General features: G+C 40.1%; 9 protein-coding genes across 10 annotated transcripts; all 9 read left to right on the top strand.

The window, feature by feature from the left end:
• Positions 1 to 219: 219 nt before the first annotated feature.
• Positions 220 to 1,173, top strand: LSM04_002843 (uncharacterized protein; the record flags this gene model as incomplete). The annotated part of the gene is made up of 1 exon (XM_067335174.1): positions 220 to 1,173. One exon carries the CDS (start codon positions 220 to 222, stop codon positions 1,171 to 1,173), a length of 954 nt encoding a protein of 317 aa, XP_067195076.1.
• Positions 1,174 to 1,728: 555 nt separating this feature from the next.
• On the top strand, positions 1,729 to 2,535 carry LSM04_006880 (TPMT family; the record flags this gene model as incomplete). Its single annotated transcript, XM_067335175.1, has 1 exon — positions 1,729 to 2,535. The coding sequence occupies one exon, from the start codon at positions 1,729 to 1,731 to the stop codon at positions 2,533 to 2,535; it is 807 nt and encodes a 268-aa protein (XP_067195319.1).
• A 385-nt stretch (positions 2,536 to 2,920) lies between these two features.
• LSM04_008937 (uncharacterized protein) lies at positions 2,921 to 3,853 on the top strand (the record flags this gene model as incomplete). The annotated part of the gene is made up of 1 exon (XM_067335177.1): positions 2,921 to 3,853. One exon carries the CDS (start codon positions 2,921 to 2,923, stop codon positions 3,851 to 3,853), a length of 933 nt encoding a protein of 310 aa, XP_067195451.1.
• A 343-nt stretch (positions 3,854 to 4,196) lies between these two features.
• LSM04_002462 (uncharacterized protein) lies at positions 4,197 to 5,687 on the top strand (the record flags this gene model as incomplete). Its single annotated transcript, XM_067335178.1, has 1 exon — positions 4,197 to 5,687. One exon carries the CDS (start codon positions 4,197 to 4,199, stop codon positions 5,685 to 5,687), a length of 1,491 nt encoding a protein of 496 aa, XP_067195055.1.
• Positions 5,688 to 7,514: 1,827 nt separating this feature from the next.
• Positions 7,515 to 12,845, top strand: LSM04_007108 (uncharacterized protein; the record flags this gene model as incomplete). The annotated part of the gene is made up of 1 exon (XM_067335179.1): positions 7,515 to 12,845. One exon carries the CDS (start codon positions 7,515 to 7,517, stop codon positions 12,843 to 12,845), a length of 5,331 nt encoding a protein of 1,776 aa, XP_067195334.1.
• A 637-nt stretch (positions 12,846 to 13,482) lies between these two features.
• On the top strand, positions 13,483 to 15,924 carry LSM04_001693 (uncharacterized protein; the record flags this gene model as incomplete). Its single annotated transcript, XM_067335180.1, has 1 exon — positions 13,483 to 15,924. One exon carries the CDS (start codon positions 13,483 to 13,485, stop codon positions 15,922 to 15,924), a length of 2,442 nt encoding a protein of 813 aa, XP_067195007.1.
• A 435-nt stretch (positions 15,925 to 16,359) lies between these two features.
• LSM04_005467 (uncharacterized protein) lies at positions 16,360 to 18,834 on the top strand (the record flags this gene model as incomplete). 2 transcript variants are annotated; one of them, XM_067335181.1, is made up of 2 exons in its annotated part: positions 16,360 to 16,998; positions 17,039 to 17,044. In XM_067335181.1, 2 exons carry the CDS (start codon positions 16,360 to 16,362, stop codon positions 17,042 to 17,044), a joined length of 645 nt encoding a protein of 214 aa, XP_067195221.1. The 2 variants fall into 2 exon arrangements, with proteins under 2 accessions (XP_067195221.1, XP_067195222.1); XM_067335182.1 differs by having other exon boundaries at positions 16,360 to 18,834.
• An 812-nt stretch (positions 18,835 to 19,646) lies between these two features.
• On the top strand, positions 19,647 to 21,281 carry LSM04_006861 (uncharacterized protein; the record flags this gene model as incomplete). The annotated part of the gene is made up of 1 exon (XM_067335183.1): positions 19,647 to 21,281. The coding sequence occupies one exon, from the start codon at positions 19,647 to 19,649 to the stop codon at positions 21,279 to 21,281; it is 1,635 nt and encodes a 544-aa protein (XP_067195316.1).
• A 629-nt stretch (positions 21,282 to 21,910) lies between these two features.
• On the top strand, positions 21,911 to 23,302 carry LSM04_000831 (uncharacterized protein; the record flags this gene model as incomplete). Its single annotated transcript, XM_067335184.1, has 1 exon — positions 21,911 to 23,302. The coding sequence occupies one exon, from the start codon at positions 21,911 to 21,913 to the stop codon at positions 23,300 to 23,302; it is 1,392 nt and encodes a 463-aa protein (XP_067194957.1).
• Between the last annotated feature and the right edge of the window lie 407 nt (positions 23,303 to 23,709).

The following is a 23,709-nucleotide window of genomic DNA, read 5'->3' on the forward strand; positions in this document are numbered from 1 at the left end:
TGGTGTGTATCAGTTTTTTTTTCTTTTTTTGTGTGTGTGTCTGTTTTCCTTTATACTTGTCTATTTTGGTATGAGGATGCATCATTTACCTACCTTCTTTAATCTTTTTTTTTATGTTTACACTTTGACTTTACATAAAAACGGAAAACAAAAAAAAAAAAAAAAGGATTAGAGAGAAAGAGAAAGAGAGAAAAGGAAAAAAAAAAACGTGTATTTAACATGCAATTGCAAAGTTATTCCTCTTTCTATACGCAGATGCGTCAGGCGTATGCTACTGTGATACCCCAATCAACTTCTCTCCCCACAAGTACACCGGCGAGTGTAATGCATACACCATCATTAAATGCGGCCCCACAATATCAGCAGCACCAACAACGTAGTGAGATCTCTGTTGATACACCAAAGCCATTATCAGAGATGACGCAACGAACACCATCTGGTGGTGTTGATAGTAGCGGTGGTAGTATGCCTTATGTAATTAGTGAAGTACAACAAAAACTGGCAGCTATTCAATCTCGAAATGGAACGGGACAAGGACAAAACCAACAGTATATGCGACAACCCCAACAAGTTCGAGAAGAAGTAGAACAACAACGAGAACAACGGCAAAGAGATTTGATTTACGGTGGTCCACAATTGAGAGTGAATAAATCACCTGAACCTGCCGATGCTGAGAAGTCACCATTTTTTCCTGCTATATCTTCCACCTCATCGGGTGGTTCAAAACAGGCTGAAGTCATGAATAATAGACCCCATGGAGTCATGTTTCCTCCCAGTAATAAAGGGGTTGATAGTAGTAACGATGATGAAAATTTAACACCGCAAGAAATGGCTTTTCTTCGTGTAGTGGAATTTTCCGCCCCTCTCTCAGTTTACGCACAACTAGAACCGGGATCTAAACTCGTTTCTGTTTGCGATCAAGCGATAGCCAAACTTTTTCCTCATCACCTCGTCCTTGTTAGACCAGAAGGTGTTGCTGCCGTTGAACTGGTGATAGAAGAGCTCTGTGAACTGAACGAGAATGGAATAGATGGTGCACTTGACTGCATTCTACAACCAAAAGGTACATCACAGCGGCAACTCGTTCGTATTTTCTGTTCTGACGCAGTGGCACGCGGAGCAATTTTCAAACTCCTTTGTGCACGGCGAACATTGCTGGGGGGCACCAAGTGACAGCAAGAATGATAGATATCATAGAGAATACAATTACCGTGGTGAAGAGAGAAGTGAAACCAAAAAAAAAAAGAAACAGGGATACATAAATGGATGACTGTTTATATTTTGTGTTTCGTCCCTTATCGTTTTTTTGTTAATCTGTTGTAGTTGTTTTTTTGTTTTTTTGTGTGTCTGTGTGTTTTTGTACATATCAAGAGTCTTTTTCTTGTATCGTATTTTTTTTCATTCCAATAATCGGATTTACGGATCATGCAGCTTTGCTGTTATCGTCTTATATATTTACAGTCGTTTCTCTTTAGTTACTTGGTTAAAGTTTTGGATGTGGTGACTTTGCGATAGAAATTCTCTCTTACTATTCTCTCGCACCTTTGGCCACGTGAAACAAAAGAGGAACAAAAAATAAAAGAGACAAATCAAAATTATTTAAAGGAAGGAATATAGATCCAATCTGTCTATTATACGGGAGACAAAGCATAACATTACAAATACGAAAAGGGAAAGAAAAAAAAAAAGAGAGCTGTAGCTAAACATTTATCGTATAAGTAAGACATTATGTGTCTGGGTTCCCACAACGTTAGTGAGTTTTGGAGCAATGCATGGATGACAAACAATACAGGCTGGAAGATGGGAGAGCGCTGTGCCCCATTTACCCGTAATTTATATGCATTCTTACAAGGTGCTGGGCTTGTGGCCGCAGAAAAACCGAGAGAAAATGAATCAAACGAAGATACTTCAAAAAAACACGAAGCTGTACGTTGTTTTCTTGCAAAAAAGACCGTATTGGTTCCTCTTTGCGGTGATTCCGCCGTGCTTTCATACATGGTGGACTGTGGTGTAAGACACGTTGTTGGTGCAGACTTAAACGATCAGGCACTTACCCTTCAGAGAGAGAGAGAGAAGAATTTCAAACATCTCTCATTTGAATCAAAAATACTGGACATTGTGGCTGGAGTTGCCGATACGGTTGTTATGCACGAGGCAACATTCGGTGAAAGCCGCGTTACCCTTTTTCACGGCGACATCATCAAATTGCCTTACTTTGACGCCTACAACACACTGAAGGTGGATTTTATGTATGATCGTGCGGCCATGATGGCAATACCACCGGAACTACGCAAAGCATATGTACAGGCAGTGACGAAAGTATTAACTCCAACGGCGGGTGTGGCGTACGAGCGTATGGTGTCGGTATTGCCGGAGGAGCGAAATTGGGGTCCACCTTTTATGGTGGATATGGAAAATGTACTGCAAATGTATAAGGAGGCTACAGGGCGGGAGTATGCATCTGTGCTAGTACTGGCAGATGATGTGGATAGTACTAGTCAACCGGAGTGGTATGCGACTCGACCAAGAGGGTAGTAATGAGGGTTCTTCCATATTAGCAATAACATTAATAATAATAATAATAATAATAATAATAATAATAATAATAATAATAATAATAATAATAATAATAATAATAATAATAATTATTATTATTAATTATTATTATTTTATTTCTTGTCTTTATTCATTTTTTGGTCGGGTTTCAGATAGCGGTGTAAGAAAAAAAAAAAAAAGAAACTTCGGTGGCTGTAAAAGAAGTAAGCGTTAACTTCTCTCTTTCTCTCTCCCTCTTCTGTGTGGGTTCAAATCAGTCCCCATCATTATTTTAAATTATTTCCTTTCCTCTCTTATTATTCTTTTTTTATTATTACTATTGCTCAAATAAAGTTGAAATAGACAGATTCGTGAATAACGTCCTATGTCGCAACGTATTACTATCCCAAATGATTGTGTTTATGAAGGATATGGCACTCTCTATCATGACGAGGCAGAGATTCCACCACTAACCAAACCACCACCTCTATTTCCACAGAGTAATGCTTCACTGGATAAGAATGATGCTGTGTTGCAGTTTAGTATTAATAGAGAAGAGGCACTGCGTCAGCTTCGTAATGCACTTCATATTGATACACCCCCGCAACTCGCCGTAACAGGAATTTCACAACAAGTTTTACAAGATAGAACTTTATTAGCAACTAGACAGTCTCGTCGCTTGGTGTACCCGCAAGATGCACCATTACTGGATAAACTACCTCTAGCATCATCAGGTACATGGTACGAAATTGATAGAATGAAATCACAATGTCGTTTTTTACGTGATTGGATGATGTTTCATGAGAGTACTGAAGAACGAATGAAAGCAAAGGAGTTTGTGGGTGCTACCGTACAATTTTTAAACCGGGATGCGGTGAAGGAGTTAATTTTCCGTACAGAAGGACTTCTTCAACAACTAGAAAATTGGCCTGCGGTGGTTAAAGCAACCAAGCCTCAAGTACCTGAGTGGAATGATGAGACCACATTAACGGAATTACATGAATTTATAAAGAATATATGGCAAATGGATAAGGTATGTTGTCGGTTAAGAAAACTGATGGGTCGTTTCCATCTTGTTTCTCCGCTTGTAGAAGAGGCAGCCTTTGAATTAGCAGCGATGCAGGAGATTGAACAATGGTCATCTGAAAGTACACTTTCTTCACTACAATCTCTACAGAAGTCGCTTGAAAAATGGGGAACACAGTTAAAGGAAGATCAGCATAACATACAGAGCAGCACTCAGATGTTGTTGGAAAGGATTAACACAGTAAAGAAAAAAAAAGAGTTATCTTCTGTTTGCATTGAAGAGGAGGTTTAAATAACTCCTTTTTTAATGTTGCAGTGGTTGTTCTTGTTTTTTTTCTTTTTGTCTTTTCATACTGTTTTTTTTTTTATGTTTTATTGCTGCTCAACTTGTTTTTTTTTCTTTTCTTCCTTCCTTCCTTCCTTCATTCATTCGTTCATTCCCCCTTCATCCTCATACCTTCTTCCCCATTTTTCCTGTAACCCTAATGTCATTTTCACTATCGACGGAATGCTGATTCCTGTTTCATTTTTTTTTCCTTCTGTTTTGGTTTCTCTTTTACTTCTATCTCTCTCTCTCCATATATATATATATATATATATATATATATATATATATAACAGAGATAAATTGGGTAATGAGTAGCGTGGCATTGCAGTTTGTGAATCGAGAGACGGCTGCGGATGTGTTCAACACCCTCCGTGTGTTAGCGCCAGATGGTGAGGCGTATTTACCGCCGTGTCTAATTATGGCAGCGGCACGTGAGATGGGGTATTATCCCACTACAGAGATGCTGCAGCGCGGTGTGGTGGAAGTTATTGGACGCAGTGGCAGTCGTCTGAACTTCCCTTTGTTTCTGCAACTCTGCGCCCAACTCGAGTCCACAAAAGCGTTAGAGTTCGACGCGGTTCAGCGCTACAAACGTGCCTTTGATGTCCACAGATCTGGCGTGCTCAGTAGAAGTGAATTTCGTACAGTACTGACGACATGCGCCTCAACCGATATATCTTCGAGTGAGGTGGAGGCCATTGTAGAGTTGCTGGACCCCACACACTCAGAGACTATTCGTTTACAGGTGTTGGAAACTATTATGATGCAGTCTTTATCTAAAGAGGCCATGCTGGCAAGTGAGGCATATTACTACACCCCACGTAGTGCACGTATGGATCCCTTTCGCACCATGACGACTGGAAAGGAAAATGTGGATCACCCGTTATTACTACCATTGGATGGACTAGACTATGATGATGTTAACGAAAAGAAACGGCTCTCACTCCTGGCCAATCACCGAGGCAACAGCAATAGCAATAGCAATCGCCGCAACAGTAAGAATAACAATATTAACAACAACAGTGTATTACGCTTGCGGAACTCCCCGCAGGCATCTGCCCCAGAAGAGAAAAGCTGCAGTAGAGGTGAACCATCCCCCGGCCTTCCACCACCGCGAACCACCGCACCATCGCCATACACAAGTGGCACAGTAACTCGGGCCACAAGTTTACAACAGTGTATGACACTACCAGGGACGGGTGCACTTGTGGTCGTGGGAAGTAATCATAATAATAATGATATTGATAATAATGCTGTTGCTGTTGTTGTTAGTCCCCCTGTAGCCAGTTGGGATAACGGGAATCAAACTTCCCCTGTGATTGCAAGTGTTGTAAAGCCAGCTGTCGCCGCTTCAGAGAAGTCAGGCGGGACGGATCAATCACCGTCGCAAATCCCGCAGACCGCGAAGCCAACGGCGGGGGAGTCGACAGATGAGAGACCGCAGCGAACAGACGATGTGCCGTCTATTATTCCCAGCAGTTGGGTGAATGGAGGAAGCACGCGAAGAGGTCCATCGGAGCCGTTGGCGGAGGAGATAAAAGAGATGGGCGAGGATATGTCTCCTCAGCCCAGCAGTGCGGAGGGGGCGGTATACGCAAATGAGGAACTCGCACCCGTGGAGAAATATCAACATCGTCAAAGTGGTGGGTTTTCGTCCTTTGCTGCAGATCCAGTTGCTGCTAATACGGGTGATGCTAATGTTGATGCTGGTACTACCACGGATGTGGATGGAATTCGAGTTAGAAAACCCATAAAGGAAAAAGTAACTGGTCGCAACAATTGTTGCCAAATATGCTAGAGAAGAGTTTTTTATTTTTGTTACTTTTTTTTTCTTTGTTGTTTTTTTTTCTTGTAGTAAGTAACTGTTTTTGTATTTGTGGTACTTTATTTCACTACAAAGGAAGGAAGAAAGAAGAAAAGAAATGCATATCTTGTTTAGATTATCAAAGTTATATAAAGCGAGAATCACTGTTTTTCATTTCTCTTTCTTTTTCCCTTTAAAGATATCTTGTTACATTACTGTAGATATTATTATTATTATTATTATTATTATTATTATTATTATTATTATTATTATTATTGTTTCTCTTTACAGGCAGTTAGAGGAAGGGGGAGGGGGAGTGAGGAGGTGTTTATTTTGTGACTTGTTTTTCTTTAAGTTTTTGTTATTCTCCTCTTTCTATCTCTTCTTTGTTCTTATCAGGCTCTTGAGAAAAAAAAATAAAAGCGACGACAACTAAAAGGCGAAATAACGTTATTAATCGTTTTCTTGTTTTCTTGTGATTCTTTCTCTGTCTTTCGTCTTGTCCTTTAACTTCATCTTTTTGCTCTCTTTTCATTTCTCTTGTATATATATATATATATATATATATATATATACACTCATTCGTGTTACTCTAAAGTTTCCACGCGTAGGCGGCGAGAAAAGAAGGTTAATTTTTTTTCAAGGTGCCGCCTTTTTGTCTGCGTACGTGTTTGCACAGATCGGATACATGAAGCTGTGTTCGCAGCTTGCGAGAGCACAAGCGTGTCGTATAAGAAACTTCCTGAAGAGAAATAGACTGGACTGTACAGTGGTCGAATAAACGTGTAAACAGAAGCGCACAGGGAGTGACGGAGAGAGTCGCTTGTATATGAATTTGATTATTTTGTATTGCGTGAATGCTTTGTGGTTGTTTCTTGTTTCTTCTTTCTTCACCCTTTTTGTAATAATGCAATGACTTGAGCTGCAAACCTCCAGCTCCTCCCAATGGGGGTTTCGACGCGCTCAGAACTCGAAAGAGAGTTTTGAAAAGCCCACCCACCCACAACCAAAGTGGATTTTTTCTAATTTTAAAAAACATTTTTTCTTTTTTTTTGTAAGACGGATCTTTGAATTTTAATGTTTTTGTTCTGTTTTTTCTGATCACGTCTGGGACCCTGCAAGTTACAAACCATCCCGAGGTTTGCGATAACTTAAGAGCAGCGAAGATCCCGCAAAGAGTGTTTTCATTGAGAACGAGCACCCTCATTTTTTCTTTTTGTGTTGTTTTCACGTGAGGGTTTCTCTAATTTTTAAATTTACCATTAAGTAATGTTGGCCGCACTTTATGAAATAAAACGTGTGTACGCCATTGAGAATTTATTATTATTTGTTTTTGTAGTGAAATGCCTCCGGTATGGAATAGTGGTTAGAATCACGGGATTTATTTAATAAGATCCGGATTCGAAATCCTAAAGAAATATCGGAGTATAAACCATTAAGTATTATTGAGTGTCTTTGGCGTGAAGGGGCTGGGAGCGTTCTTTCCAACCCCGAAAGCCGAAGGTCAAGCCACAGAAAGCGAGAAATATCTGTAGTATTTCCCCGTTCATGATGTGTTGATGTACTGGCCTTATCGGCAAACGTTGTTTCTCAGTTTGACATGCCGTACCACTTGTGCCAACACGTTCTTTCTTTCCTCTTCTTTTCTTAGTAAAACGACAATATTATTATTAGTGCTGTTATTGTTATTATTATCATTATTGTTTTTTAATATTATATTTGTATCCATCCTATACGGCCATATATATATCTATATTGTATATTATATATATTATTACTATATATAATATATTATTATACATTACATATAAAAAAAACAAAATGCAGCGTACACTGTCAAAGGAACAGCTGGCTGATCTCGCCCAACAGGCTGTAAGTAGCATACGGCGGTTTATGTCATCTAGTCAAGACGTTATGTCTGTTAGACAGCAGGATCTTCTCTCTACGGCCAAATCCATTGAAGAGTGCTGGCAGAAAAAGCGAATGGCTGCTGATGTTAGCTTAGTAGAGATGTGGGTGACAGGCTTTCAAGAGGAGCTTGCTTTTCAATTAGAGTGCTACAGCAACAATACTAGCATTGGGAAGAGTAATAATAATAATAATAATAATAATAATAATAATAATAATAATAATAATAATAATAATAATAATAATAATAATAATAATAATAATAGTGGTAGTAACAATGGTAATACTAGCAATGGTAATCGTAACAATAACCACCCGTCAGGTAACGGTGTTCTTTCAAGCCATTCCTCTGGACATGTAAGTTCACAGAAAAAATCTCCACCACGTAAATGCATTGGAGAATCAGCTATGCTTACATGTACAGAGGTGCTGAAGATTCTTATGCGTACCAACGGTGAAAAATCAGTAGAAATATTTCTTCGATTTAATTTAGGATCCTATATGATGAAGTATATTATGCGTGTTCCCCTAAGCAAGAGGGTTCGAGAGGCTTATGTTGCGGTTATACCAGAAATCATAGGATATAATGAATTAATGCTCAAAGAATGCCTTTCTGTGAGTCATAGACTTCTTATACCTCAAAACACAGAAGAGGAAACAACTTTAGTAGTAACTCCAGAGCAAGCGCATTTAGCATCTCTTCTTGCCGCAGTATTTCGCCGAGTAGATGTGAATAATGTTCCTGTAGATAATGCACGTGTTCAGTGTGGTCGTAGTGGATTCTTATCGGATCTCATTAACACCTGCATGAAAATTGCCGATAAGGTCGAAGGAAATGGTGGAAATGGTAGTGGTGTTGAAAAAATAGGCGATGGCGTACACGTTACATCATTTATTCTCTACTTTGGTTTAGTTGCGGCCATGGTGCGTGGATGTGTGGCAAATAAGACATTATGTCGTAGTCAACACCTTGAGGTATTAGCACCACTGTGGGTAAAGGCAGCTTCCAATGTATGGAGACTTGAGCAAACATTATCTATTCCCACACAAACATCTGGAACAGATGTCACTATAGCCCTGGATGCGGCGCAGACGTGGGCATCCGACTTGGTAGAATTTCTTATAGAGGTTACCACGAATGAGAGTTTCTCACTTAAGCGTCAGACGTTATATGAAGATAGCGTAAATAATGGTGTTTCTAGAGGTACATGGAATGCGAATAGTTCTCCACCACTTACACCTTCACCGTTATCATCACCAGGGTTAATTCGTACAAGTAGACGGTATGAACCTTTACCTCTCCATTGGGATACCATATTAATGGGAGGATCTTCTCATGTATGGCAATTAGCATCTCTTCTTTTTAATTGTGTTATTTGTGACGATACCTGTGATTTTATTGCAAAAGCTCTACTTTGTATTGATACTCAAAATGCTATGTCGGAGTTTGTTTTCCGTGGTGTTATTTCAACTTTGATGCTATTATGCACAGCAAGACCTCAAAATACGGAGATTCTAGCAAATAGTTTGATCTTAAAAACGGTTATAGCACGGATTACATATCCGCAGGAAAGCGTTTTCCCCCGTGAAGTAGTTATATCTGGTAAGACGTATACGGCTTCTCATGCAATAAATGCATATACTGGAAAATTGATAGTTTCTTTTATAAGCCTTTTATCATCATTTTATGTTGCCGAAGATACATTACCAATGCTTCAAAATGGTTTAAAAGAAATGTGTTCACGACAGACTTCTCAAACAGATGCTGATATTGTTGAATCCCTTTTACACGTTATTAGTTGTACAGGTTTCCCACATGCTGTGTTATTTTGTTCTGGAGGTAGTAGTGTAGTTTGCAAAGTGGATCGTTTTTCTGCTACCCGATTTCATGGTTATAGTTTCGCAGCATGGGTTTATCCAAAATGTGTTTGGTTAGAAGGAAGTCATTTATTTTCTTTTACCGAAACATTTTCTGGTAGTTCTGTTGTATTAATGATAGTCGCTAATGGTCGTTCGTGTAATTTGTTACTTCAGATGCGAAATACAACAGAAGTCACATTTTCTCTCATTCCTGATACATCATTTCGGGCAGAAACTTGGACACATCTCGCGTTTACCCATAGTATGAATGGTTTTACACTTTTCATTAATGGAAGACGCACAGAAAATAGTCTTAGCGTTCCATTTCCCAAAACTCCCTCTAAAAAGGAACGTCTTCAATTCGCCTTTGGAGGTTGTTCTAATGAACCCTCATTCTTTGGTTTTATTGCCAGTATTGAATTGTTTGAAAACACCTTATCGGATAAAGATATACAACGTTTGTATCAAGCAGGACCACGTCCTTTACGGGATGTAATGCCCTCTTATCATCCACTTCTCAGTGTGGAGAGTCAAGCCATCGCTGGTACGAAACTTTTGAACGTGGGTGTTACAGGATCACTGGAACGCAAACATGAAGGTGTTTCTGTGCAAAGTGTTCTGGCATTTAATCCACCAAAAGTTCAGGATATGTTTATGCATGAATGCGTTGTGCGTTGGACACTCTCTACACTTGTAGAAGCGAAAAAATCACCCCAATCATTTCCCGTCTTTGCCAGACTCTGTGTACAATTTATATGTACCGCTATGAAACTCACAACGACGGAGGAGGAATTAAATAATATGGTGGATGAACATGCCATTGCACAATTGAGAGAGGTGATACTTACTTGGGATAATATACCCATTGAAGTTCCCGCTATTCTTATTGCCTGTGCTATTCCACGGAATGGTGGTAAAGTAATGCGAACACATCCTACTACACAGACGATTCTTTCACTTCTACTGGATGTAATAAGTGAACGGGGGATGAGTTCTACCGTGATTTCCTGTGTATTGCGTGAACTGAGTGATACACTGCAAATACCAGAGAACGTTGTTCTCTTTAGAGGTGTGCCAGGTAGATTTGAGCAGATATTACGAATTAGTGAACAACTTCCATTAGAATGTATTGATGGTCTTATTATTCTTGTGGAACGACTCTGCAAAGAACAACGAGAAATGGAGCAAACTCTCCAATTTCTCTTATCTGAACCCGCCTCCAAAACAGTTGATTTTGTGAAAGCAGGTTTATTGCATATGTTATTTGACATTGCTCGAACTAATACGGCTATGTGTGACCTTATAGGAGGAGCCTTTGGGAATTGTGGAGTTTCTTTTTTAATTCGACTTGTTGGGGGAAAAAATCATAGTAGTGAGGTAATTCGTGTTTTCGCTCTTCGTATTATATCTCTGATGCAACATACAAATAAAAAATTTCGAGAATTATTTATTAAATCTTACGGTTATGACGTTCTTGCAGAAGTTATGACATCTCCCTCTTCCGCATTAGTGCCTGTACGCCTACCAACGTTTGATTGTTTGTTTCAAATGGCATTTGATGCGTTTCAACCGAGTACAGGGGATGCTGCTGTCTTATCACATCTACAAGAGGGATCTTCAAGTAAGGTGAAACGACGTCCATCAAGAAATCAAGAACAAACCATTTTATCTAAAGGAGGTGTAGGACAAACAATTGGATTACAGGGATATTTACCAGGATTGGTTTCTCAGAAATTACGTGTAACACGACGTGAGTACAGTTTTGATTTTTCACTCGATTTTACGTACAATACCGATTCAAGAATGTACCTAGATGATACACATCGATTTACTCGACAAAGAGGAGGAACTGTGCGTAGCCTTCAGGTACCACAAGCCATTCACACCGTATTATGTCTTTTGGAACTTTTACTGCATGGAATAAATTGTACTAACACATCTACAGGTATAACTACGCGTGATGCCGTTATTTCACGTGAAAGTAGTACCGATGGAAATGCAGGACCATCAGAGGATCGTTTTGTGAATAATGCAGGCGATAATCTTAGTACGGCTTCTGGGTTGTCTCCTACACAGGAAGATTCTCCAGAGTCTGTCTGTATTCGTGTTCTGAATCATTTAGAAAAAATTGTGGATCGTCCTGAGAATGGAGAGATGTTATTACCTTTTCCCTGGTTAATGTGGTTATGGTGTGCCGTGAAAGATATGTTTACACCAACAGGCAACAGTGGTGTGGATCTACCACCAAAGTTTCCAAAGAGACATTCTGGTGGAATTCAACAAAGTACGCGAAATATTATACGTAGTTTGGCTATTCTTGATATAAGCCGTAACTCTAAAGCTAATATTGTACGTATTATACGACACACAGAGCAACCACCACTTTTGACGAGAATTGTTCTCGAAGAAATTGTCTACTATTTTACAAAAAATCGATGTGAAATAAGCAATCAAAGTGATGCTGTGAATATCATCAAGAATTTGGATTCTCTCTTTCATAATATTGAGGATGCATTAAGCCCTCTCCCACTCGCTTTGGGGTTAGAAATTGTAAATTCTATTAGTGCTATTGCTGTTAATAACAATTCATGGGTACGAATGCGTATGAAGAATTCAAGCCGTCTCTTTGAAACACGTAAACACTTAAGTTTCCTCTTACTAGCAACCATACAAAGTTTTGCTAAACTAGAAATTGCCACGATTGGACAATTACTGGAAACCAATGGACATGATGCCAATACCGCACGACTTGTCTTTCGCCGGTTAGTAGACGCCGTCTCACACTGCGATGCCGATGAGGTTGAGACATTACTAGCCATGACGCGTCAACTCGTGAATGGCGATCAGAATCCCTATCACGTATTAATATCCACCGTTGGAAGTGAGTTTCGGTGTTTTGTGGATTTATGCCTGCGGCTGGTCTCCCGCCGGTGTTCCTCCCCACTCGCCATGGATCGCAGTATGACGAACTCCATCAATCTCTCCACCCGCAGTGAGGAGAGGACCGCCGTGGATGAGTCGCTCGTCTCGGAGGTCATCCAGTGGTGCTGCGAGGACAGTGGCCGCTGGGAGACGATCAGACAACGCGTCTGGGCGGCCACAAAGTCAACGGAGATGGCGCAGGACTGCTGGTGTGAGAAGGGGGAGAAGGAGCGGAGTCTCTCCTCTAAGGTAAAGCGGGCAGAGGAACGGCGGCAGGTGATTCAGAACAAAATTGCGGCAGAGGTGGAGCGTATTAACAGAGAGGTGGATCTACATCTCTCTACAAGTGTGGGAATGAGTGGCAGATTTGCTACTTTACGGAATAGTATGAAGGGAACAACAACAACAACAGACTCATTGTCGGTGTCTACAAAGGAAATGGTAGGACCACTGACAAGTTAAGGCACCAATAGCCAATGTACACCAAAGGATGAAGTGATCATTTGACCACATATATATCTCTTTTGTTAATATCATCATTGTTATTGTTATTGTTATCATTGTTATATTTTACATTGTATATATATGCGTGTGTGTATGTGTAAAAAGATGGAGGTTCACGTTTCAACATATTGGAAACTAATGGAAACGTTTGGTACCTTCTCTCTCTCTTTCTCTTTTTGTATTTGTCCTTTTATCTCTTATTGTTTGTTTATTTTTGTTTTTCTGCGGATAATTTTCTATGTGATTATGTGTTAGAAGTCTGGATCATAAACTGAGTGAGAGTTGTAGTGAGGTGATACATTATATATATTTTTTTCTTTTGTTTTCCTTTGTTTTCTTTCTTTCTTTTTTTTTTTGGCTCGCATTTACAATTTAGACTTAAATATATCAGTAGATATATTTGGGTTTTTTTTTGTTTCCTTTAGGTTTAGAACTCTAGGAGAGAGGGAGAGAGAGAGCGGGAGTGTGACGAGCGATACCCAACCCAGAGAAGAGCAAGAAGGAAATTACCCAAACAAATAAACACACACACACACACACACACACACCTATATATATATATATATATATATATATATATATATAATATAATATAATGCCTATTGTTGCACAAGAGAGGGATCTGCTGCTCAGCTTCGGCTCTATTCTCGCCGCACTGGGCGTCGCTATTCTCCTCCAAGCGATCATGCGGGTGTCGGCCACACTCCTTTCATCATCCCATACAATTACAAATAGGAATCTCCCTCATCGCTATAAGCATATCCTTTTGTTATTTCTCGCCATAACACTTCTGCTGCTCGCACTTCCCACAGGACTCGCCCCGTACATTTCAGTCACCGCCGCCGCCTTCGCTGCTCTCGCCGTCCCACACCGCCGCACCGCAACGTTTGTGTTGTGCGTCGCATTTATGACAGTCGCCGGGCCGCGGTGGATATCAACACTGCAGTTGGAAATACCACCGGCCCAACACACATGGGTTGCACGGTATTATGGACAAGTCGCACTGTGGCCAGCAGAGAGATCCACCCTCACACGATATCTCATCATTGTGTACAATGATGTACGAGTAACACGATTGCCGTGTGGAGATCATGTAGAGAGAAGAGGAAGAATTTCACGTATATATTGTGATGCTGAAACCGATAATGCTATGACGGAGCCGATGGGATTGAATGATACACGTGTTTTGGTATCCCTTGGGGATCAAACAAGTATTTATGCCTTGGAAGGCTGTAGAGATGATAGTCTTTATGGGAATTCCCTATTGATGCATCAGATTACACTCTTAGGAGCTAAGAGTACACTACATAATCTCACTATACGATGTCGATTGCAAATACCTAAATCAGATACTATTCGTGTTTCACCTGCGGCTTGTTTAAATTTGGTTTCAGATGTTGTGCTTTTTAATGTACGCGTGGAGTTGTATAACAGCACCAATAGTGAGTTTATTTCTAGCTACAAGATTGATCAAGCAAATGGATGTACTGATGCCTTGGGGCAATTACAGGAGTTTAATACATCACATGGCATAAATGTTGAATCGTTATTAACTTGTATTCCAAAGTTAACTAGTCGTGATCTCTTGCAATTGATAGAGGATCAAAGATTTGTACCAACTGTGTTAAAAAAGGAAATACCAAGTTCTCTCCGTTGGATGTGGCGTGCACCAGGTATTCTACAAAACATAATTGAACGAGTAAATTACACTTTAGAGCATATAATACTTCCTGCTTCAGCGTTTACAATGACGAAACTCTCTAATCTATTTGCTGTTCTCAAGGTCTTTTTTTCATATGCTGTGGAAAGATTAACACCATACGTTTATTCGACGCTGAAGAATACACGAATGTTAGTATATGGTATTTATTGTACATCCACTAAAGGTATGTATGTATCCTTTTGTAAAACGTATGATGTGTATGATAAGCGTGATTGGTGGTATTTATTAGGTGTTCGAATTGTTGAGTTTTTATCGAATACCATTGGCCTAGTATTAGATGCTGTAGATCTTGTACCAGGTTTATGGACCGCCTACAGCTTTGCATGGCGTTTAGAGTGGTTACTTACATCAATGTGTATACTGAGGACTAAAACTGTCATAATGAAAGTATGTACAGATGTTGTTGGACCTCTTTTCCGACTCCTTAGTTTAACTTCAAGTGTTGGTATTCATGCTATTTTACGTTTAGCACCATTATGTTGTGAAGTCATTGGTTTTACAACTATTACCAAGAGTATTGGTAAATTCTTTGGATTTCTCTGGTATGTCGAAATGCGGTGGCTTGCTCAAGAGTGGATATTTATACAAAAAATATTTTGGTATATGTATACCTGGTTTGTTGCGGTGTTATCCTTTATATTTAGTGCCTTGGGTGTTTGCTGTGATTGGGGATATTATATTTTAGGGCTTTATACGAATACGTCTATTGCAGCTCATGTTTTTGTGGCATTAATTCAAACGGTTATTATTGTTATTGCCATGTGTAATGAGGTACGGGATATTGCTAAACGAGATTCTGGAAAGTATCCTTCTTTTATGATTCGATATAGTGGAGGAATGGTTGTTGTGATGATAATGACATTTACAAGAGTACATTCTGTGGCCACAATTCGTTATCTTGTGGCTCATGTTGCCGTACTCTTTATGTTAATTGGATTATCGGTGTTTCGGATATTTTCAAAGGTGTATAATATAACCCTCTACATTATTTTTCCCTGCATCTCGTCACATGTGTCTCTTGAATTTGTTTCAAAGCAACCAAAGCGGTCAAGCGTGATAGCCATATCGATAGTCAAAGGGTTTCTCGTCGTTCTTGTTGATAAAACCATTGGTAATTTTGTTTCACTTTTCTTGCGGGAACTTTTCTTCTTTATGCTTCTCGTACTATTACTTCTTCTTGTACTGGGAGTTTGGCGGAAACAACTCCATATAAAACTCACTGGTGTATATCATCAAATTCGCCTTTTGTTAGTTACACCACAGGAAGATCCTATGCCACTTCAGGCGGCTGCGGCTACTAATGATGATGAGTGAAGAACTGTCTCACCCTTTCTCTTTTCCTTTATTCCTTTATGGGAGGCTAGGTGGGGGACTCCACTGCATATATATATATATATATATATATATATATATATATATATTGTTTATTGTGTATTATTATTTATTTTGGTTTCATAGCGGTTAAATTTTTTTTTGCGTGTTCACTGTGTATGCTCTCTTAATCTTGATTTTCACATTCTTCTAGTTTACGCTTTTTCTTTTTCCTTTTCTTTATTTTTTATACCTTAGGGAAACAGCAGGGCTTCTGGTTTTGTATCTTCAGAAGCACTAGAAGTAGCGAAAATAGAAAAGAAAACGAGAAGAAGGGTTCTGAAACAAGCAAACAAACAAACGAAGAAGAAAAGAAGCAAAAACAAGAAAAAAAAAACAAGAAAGAGAAAAAAAGATAAGAAGAAGATTTATCTGAAAATGAAGTTGAATGGTTCTGACTTACCGCCTGCTCTCGTTACGGCTGTGCGATCGGGATTTGATGCCTTTGTGCAGTTGCAGCGTGTACGCTTTGCGAATTCCACCGGTGAGTTCATTCAGCCTGCGGTTGTGGGAGCCGTCTCACGCTGGGGTGCCAGTGCTGTAGTTGATGTTTCCACTAATAATACTAATACTATTAATACTATTAATAATAATAATAGTGCTACCACCGTGTTCCCATCGACCTTGTGCGAGTGGTCGGATCTCGTACTTTCACGTCTAAAGGCGATGAGGGAGAGTGTTGTCTTGGATCCAACAGCGGAGGTGGTGTGGGAACTCGTCTCAACGGTGATTGCCATATTAGAAACCGGCGGGGATGAGGGTGTAAATGCGAGTGTACCATACTTGGAGTGGTACAGGAGTCGATTTGTGAATGTGGATGCTATTTATCAGGTGCGAGATACACTGACGGCTGTGTATCCAAAGGAAAACACCCTAACCAGTGCAGAGGAGGCAGATCCTATTGAGGGAATTGTGGGTCCTTACATGATATCGATTCAACGCGCTTTCCTCGCAGGGTTATTTCCTGTGGCCGCAGAACTTATTAGTTCTCTTGTAGATTATCTACGTTCATCTACTGTGATTCCTTTTAATGCCGAAGAGGAGGGGATTCTGACAGATGTAATACGACTATTGCTGGAACCTCCAGCTAACAGCATGGATCATAGAGAATGGATGGGTAGAGCTAATGAACTCATTTTAGACGCTAAACGCATCCTAACAGAATCACATGGTGATTCTAACATGATTATGCAAGTAGCACGACAGTTAAAATCATTATGTTTAGATATCCTTCTTATGATGAGTGGGGATGCGGCGTTAATTCTAGATATGTGTTGCCTTTTAGAATTGGACGTTATGGATTATATCGCAGCTATATGTGCTGTGTGTGAACCATACATGAATCTTCAACAATTACATAACTTTTATAAGAGTGCGTTAGAGTCATGGAAGGGTGATGTGTGTGGTCCCTGGTATGTTGGTGTTGTTGAGAGTCTACTAGGAAGTCGATCTGTGACAGATATTGTTACTTCAATGCATCTCGTTGGACAGGCCGTACGACGTAATGCGTACGTGTCAAGATGGAAGAGTCAAGAGAACAATGTTGTTTCATCATCCCCAGCTTGTTTAGATATGGATGGGAATATGTATGATATGCATAACCCATACAATCATACCCCTAACGACATGATCGAGGACGATATCAATGATAGCAGATATAACAGCAGTAGAAGCAGCAGCACCAGCAGCGGTACTAGTACTAGTACCAGTAATAATAATACTAATAATAATAGTAGTAGTAGTAGTAATAGTACTACTAACTATAAGAGTACGAGTGCAGGCAGTTCAACAAAAGAAAATGAGAAATATGCGACAGTATACCGTCGCTTTGCACTGTTGTTTATGGCTGCCCACGTTGCAGACATTTGTGCCCCACCATTAGGTGCTGCCATAACAGAGATGAGCGTAACATTTCAACGTAATGCAATTATGGAGGACTTTGTGGCACTCTTTAGCAGACATCCACTACTATGGCGTACGGCGGCGATGTATGTAATGTACTCACCCTTTATGAATCCCGTTATTCTCTCTCACATTGTACGCAGGCGGGCGGCAACGGCGGTGCAGGATAGATACACCGGTTTAGCCCTTCACACCTTTATTCACTCCACATGGGATGAAAATAGTCCTTTTCAACTCGCCCTGCGGCAGATGCTGCGGGATAAGTATCCATTAAGTCAAACCGTGGATAAGTGGATTGCGGCCGTTGACTTTTATCGTCGAAAGACGGTTGAGGCACTGCAGGAGGATATTATTAAAGAGCGGTTATGGTGTGGGAATACAGCACCGGCTGTGTGGTTAGCACTAGAGTGTCAACAGTCTAAAGCACTGCAATTACACTTTGAAAAGATACTGCGATCGCCATTGGCTCTGCAGAGTGAAGAGGTGTATCGTGTAGGACAGGCCGTGAATAACTCATTCATTTCCGTTGATGCAAGTACCAATCTTCGCATGCTGCATGTCCTCCGGCTCTGTGCCGCCTTGTGTGAATACCGCCAGGCATTTGAGCGTGTGCAGGAGTATGACGAGAATAATAATAATAATAATAATAATAATAATAGTGCTAATAATGGGGAGGTTTCAGATATACAACTTCTTCTTCTTACACTACGGGCCGCAGAAAAGGCATTATTGTATGTGGTGGACTTCCGCATGCATCCTGTTACGGTGTTAACATTAGTGGAACAGACCGCCGTTGTGGCACACCGTCTCCCACACACACAACGTCCACACACACTTCTTCCTCTACTAATTCACGCATTAGAGTTGGTAATGACAAGCAATCCAACAGAACAGTCTGAAAACAGAGTACGAGCAGCAGGTATTCGTGAGAAGGTTATGAGACTACTGTAAAGAATGTTGTAGTAATTACAAGAAATTATCTACAATAGAACTAATGTAGTCTATATATATATATATATATATATATATATATATATATATAGAGAGAGAGAGAGAGAGAGAGAGAGGCTCTATTATAACTCCCGTTGTTGCATGCGTGGGAGTAGAACTCTGTACAGTCTTTCCACACGTCACTTGTTGAGAATCTCTACAAGAAAATGGGAAAACAGAGAAAAAAAAACACCAATAAAAAGTAGAGGGAAAGAGGGGTGAGGAAAAATAAAAAAAGATGGGAACAGACAAAAGAACAGAGTAAGAAATAGTGTCTGTGTGCACAAATTTATATATATGATTCTTGAAGCCTAATAAACTGGTCGTAAACATGGGAAGGAGGAATAAAAATGATGATGAGAAGGAAACGAAAATGGTGCCAAAGTAAATTATTATATATATATATATATATATCTGCAATCTTTCGTTTCTTTTTTTTTTGTTTTCATTGCTCTTAATGCTCACATACATTGTTACTTTTTTCATCTTTTCCAGTTTTTTTTTTATTCTTAAAATAGCGATAAAGCCAATAAGGAAAACGAAAGGTCTTGTGTTGTCTTAAAGACCTTATAGGTTTTTTTTTGACTCGTCTAAAACACTAGATATATATCTGTATATATATATATATCTATATATTTCACTCTCTCTCTCTCTCTATATATATATATATATAGCTATAACACTCGTAGTTTTTCGTTTCTTTTTTTTTTACATAAATATATTTATTTTATTCTTATTATTATTTTCCTTGTTTCGATTTCCTTTTACCAGTAATGAAAGGCCACCGCGCTGAACTACGATTTCACCCTATTGTGTTAACATCACTGGTTGTGGCGGTTATTGTTTGCTTTGTTTTGGGCTATAATCAGGGAGCGGGGGCGTGGGAGCGGCAGTTCATGGCTGTATACAATCAACAACAGGGACGAGAGCGGCATCTCTCCAGCATGTATGAGGCCTGCCACAGTGAACTCCTCGCACTTAGTGGTAATGTGTCAACAAACAATAATACCATTCATGCAGATCTTTCTGAAAATTCAGATATGGAGCAAAAGATTAGAGGTCTCTCGCAGACTTTTGAGGAACTGACGAAGGAACATGTGAAGTGTCAGGCGGAGGTTGCCGCAATCACACGGGACGACAGCATGGAGGAAGTCTCAACAAAAAGAACATCGGGAAGTCAAGTTGAAACGGAATTACGCGCCCTCCGTCAATCTCTACATAATTTAACAGAAGGTGCTGGAATGCATACGGCTACTATTCTCAATTCACTGCGTGTTTTGAATCAGGCATACAAGGAATTATGCTCTACTCTGCCTGGATGTACACTACTTACGGATGAATCCCTCATTCAACGTTGGAAGGAGGCTCTGTATAAGTTACACATATTACGACGAGAAAAGGAGGAGACTTCTATGAAACGTATGTTATGGCAATATGATGCAAGAGATTTAACACACAAAGATACCGTGTTTCTTCCCAAGGATGAGGAAACGGAGGTTCCCACCTATTTTGAACGCTCTGGTAATCCATTAGTGGTATTAGGACAGGAAACGGAACCTCGCATTGTTGTGGCCACCACACTACAGCGCATCCACGCTTTACAGCAAGCCGCCTTCTGTGCCTATAACCGTCGTGATCCCAATGTCACAGTGTCCTTTGCCTTTCTATGGAAAATAAATGATGCCGGTGGTATTTCTTCTTTACATGATTTGGTGCAAACACCACTTGTGACGTTCTGTATGGATTGTGTGGGTGTGGAGAACAGTACGGAGTTTTGGCAATCGTGTCAAGCCGCCACTGGCGATGATGGGCTTTACGGCAAACATCATTTCTGGGCCGCACGGTCTATGGTGCGACCACACCCCGCCGTTGTACGAGAAGCAAAGAACTACACTAAACATATGATGAGGAATAAAAAGGTATTGGCCGTGGTGGCACACAATTCGGTGAGTGAATGCATTGCCAGCCGTGATGAACCGCGTGGAAATCATTTTCTGTATCTGTTAGCCAATTTCCCACAGGAAAGGAAACAGTTTGAAACACATGTCAGTAATGAAACAATATTTCAATGTTCGCCAACCCCTATTCAGATAGTCCAGCGTATTAAAGAAATTATAGAGCATGCCAAACACGAGGGTGATGGAAACGACTTTGATGCGGTGTACCTCAGTGTTCCTGTTGAGATGATGCATGACTTACAGGCACTTGAGGAAAAACCGGAATGGTGGGAAAAAATAATATTCCGTGTGGAGGTTGAAAGCGCCCATGAGGAATTACTAGACCTCACCATAGCTAGTCTGGCAGACACGATACTAGTGAGTCCCTATCTTGCGCCAAGTCAATACGTTGTGGAGAGCTTCTTGTTGCAGAATGGGCTTCGGCCAGGAGGCCGCATTTGGTTCTTTTAGCCAAACAAACAAACAAACAAACAAACAAACAAAGCAAGAGCAAAAAAAGAAAAAAGAAGAAAAAGAAACAAAACATAACATTTATCATATATATATATATATATCACAGAGTTGTGCATTTCACTTTGTTTCTTTTGTTTTTTTTTTTTTTTTTGCATTTCTTTGTTTATATCTGTTCGTTTTTTTTTGTGTGTATGTGTGTTTGTAAGTATCTTTGTTTCCTCTTTGATTTACTGTCTTTTCTGTGGATGTGTGAAAATGAGAACGAAAGAAAAGGAAGAAAAAGAGAAAAAAAATATCGAAATTTATTTAGGCGTATTTTTCTCATTTTTTTTTTTCTTTTCCTACTACTGTTATTACGATTGTATTTACTTCTTTCACTATCACTTCTATTCTTGTTTCTGTATGTAAAATGTCTATATCTATATGTATAGGTGAAATAAACCAACAAGCACAAACGAAAAAAAAAACATTATTGTTATTATTGCTGAGGAATCAGTGATTAGGGACTCATTGTTGCCTGTGTACGCACATATATATATAAAGAGTAAAAGAAAAAAAATTGGTAGTTCAAAAAGAAAAACAAAAAACAAAAGAAATCGAAGAAAAAGAGAACAAAAAGAAGAAGAATGGATCTGGTTCTTGGCCTGATTGCTGGTACATTGGCAGCAAATGCCTTGCCTTATGTTGTTCACAGTATTGGTACTGTAGATCGACCAAAGCCTGTTGATATACAGGACGCGTTACGTAGGGCGCATGAGTGCCGCCCTGTAATCCCGTACCGAGCTCCTAGACCGTATACGTATGGACGTGTAAAGGCGTTGTTTATAGGCATTAACTACACAGGAATGCGAGGGGAACTCAGTGGATGTGTGAATGATGTGAAACAAATGCTGGCAACCTTACAACGTATTCAATTTCCTATTTCAGAGTGTTGTATTCTGGTGGATAATCCTCGTTTCCCTAATTTTACAGATATGCCAACGCGAAAAAACATTATTAAATATATGGCATGGCTCGTATATGATGTACGCCCAGGGGATGTGCTCTTCTTTCACTATTCCGGTCATGGTACACAAACAAAGGCGAGAAAAGATAGCCAGGAAAGATACGATCAATGTCTCGTTCCACTAGACTTTCGCACTAAAGGCACTATTGTAGATGATGACTTGTTTGATTTATTGGTGAGACGACTTCCAGCAGGTGTTCGCATGACCGCCGTCTTTGACTGCTGCCACTCCGCCTCATTGCTCGATCTCCCATTTGTCTTTGTGGCTGGTATTAATATGGTGACCGGTGGACGCTATGAAATGCGTATGGCGCGATCCGACAATTTCTCTCAGGGCGATGTGGTGATGTTTAGTGGATGTGCGGACTCGGGCACAAGTGCAGATGTGGCGAATACGGCATCTTTTGGGGCGGGATCAATTGCCGCCGGTGGTGCCGCCACACAAGCATTAACATGGGCATTATTAAATACATCCGGATTAACGTATGCAGATATATTTATTAAAACACGAGAGATGCTGCGGCAGAAGCGATACGCACAGGTGCCACAACTGTCCAGTTCAAAGCCGATAGACTTATATAAGCCATTCTCGCTGTTTGGTCCTATTACAGTGAATGCGGGTCTTATGCATTACGTCCCACAGCAATATCAACAACCATGGGTCGTCCCACAACAACCACAATCGTACTATCCACCACCACCACCACAACAACAACCACAGCAGGGAGGAGGAGGAAGAGGTTATCCAATACAATATCAACAACAATCACCACCACCATCATCACAACAACAGGGATATTATCCAGGACAATATCAACAACAGCCGTATTACCCACAACCAGCGCAGGGAATTCCTCTTATGCCTGCCTCATCAGGAGCTCCACCGCAGCAATACCCGCAGGCACTTCCCACCAATCAAGGTGGGGTTCCACCAACACAGTACCCATCAGGAAACGCCTATTCGCCATATCCGACCGCACAGTATACTAAACCCGGGGGAAAGCCATTGTAGTAGGATTTATCCTTTCCTACAGAAGAAATAGGGAGAGTGAGAGATAGAGATACACCTCGTGGGGTTATATATGTAATGATGTGCAAATAGGATAATAGTGAGGGAATGGAGTGGGTGTATCTTGTAGTGCTGTTTTGTGAAAAAGGAGAGAAAAAAAACACCTCATTTTTCGGTCGGAACGGAAAGGAGAAATATGTGAATAACAAAAACAATAAAAAAATGAACTTGTACCTGTGTAGTGTAATTCTTTACTACTGTTGTGCGTATTTATTATTTTCAAATATTTTATTGCTCTTTGGGTGCCTATGGGATGACTTTGTAGTTTTTTCTTTTATTCTTACTTTAGCTGAGTTCTCCAATAGTGTGGGACAACGACATTTGATGTTAAAAGGCTGTGTTTGGCCTGA

This window comes from Trypanosoma melophagium (genome assembly GCF_022059095.1).
Source record: "Trypanosoma melophagium isolate St. Kilda chromosome Unknown ctg1segment0, whole genome shotgun sequence".
In the NCBI taxonomy this organism is placed as follows: domain Eukaryota; phylum Euglenozoa; class Kinetoplastea; order Trypanosomatida; family Trypanosomatidae; genus Trypanosoma; species Trypanosoma melophagium.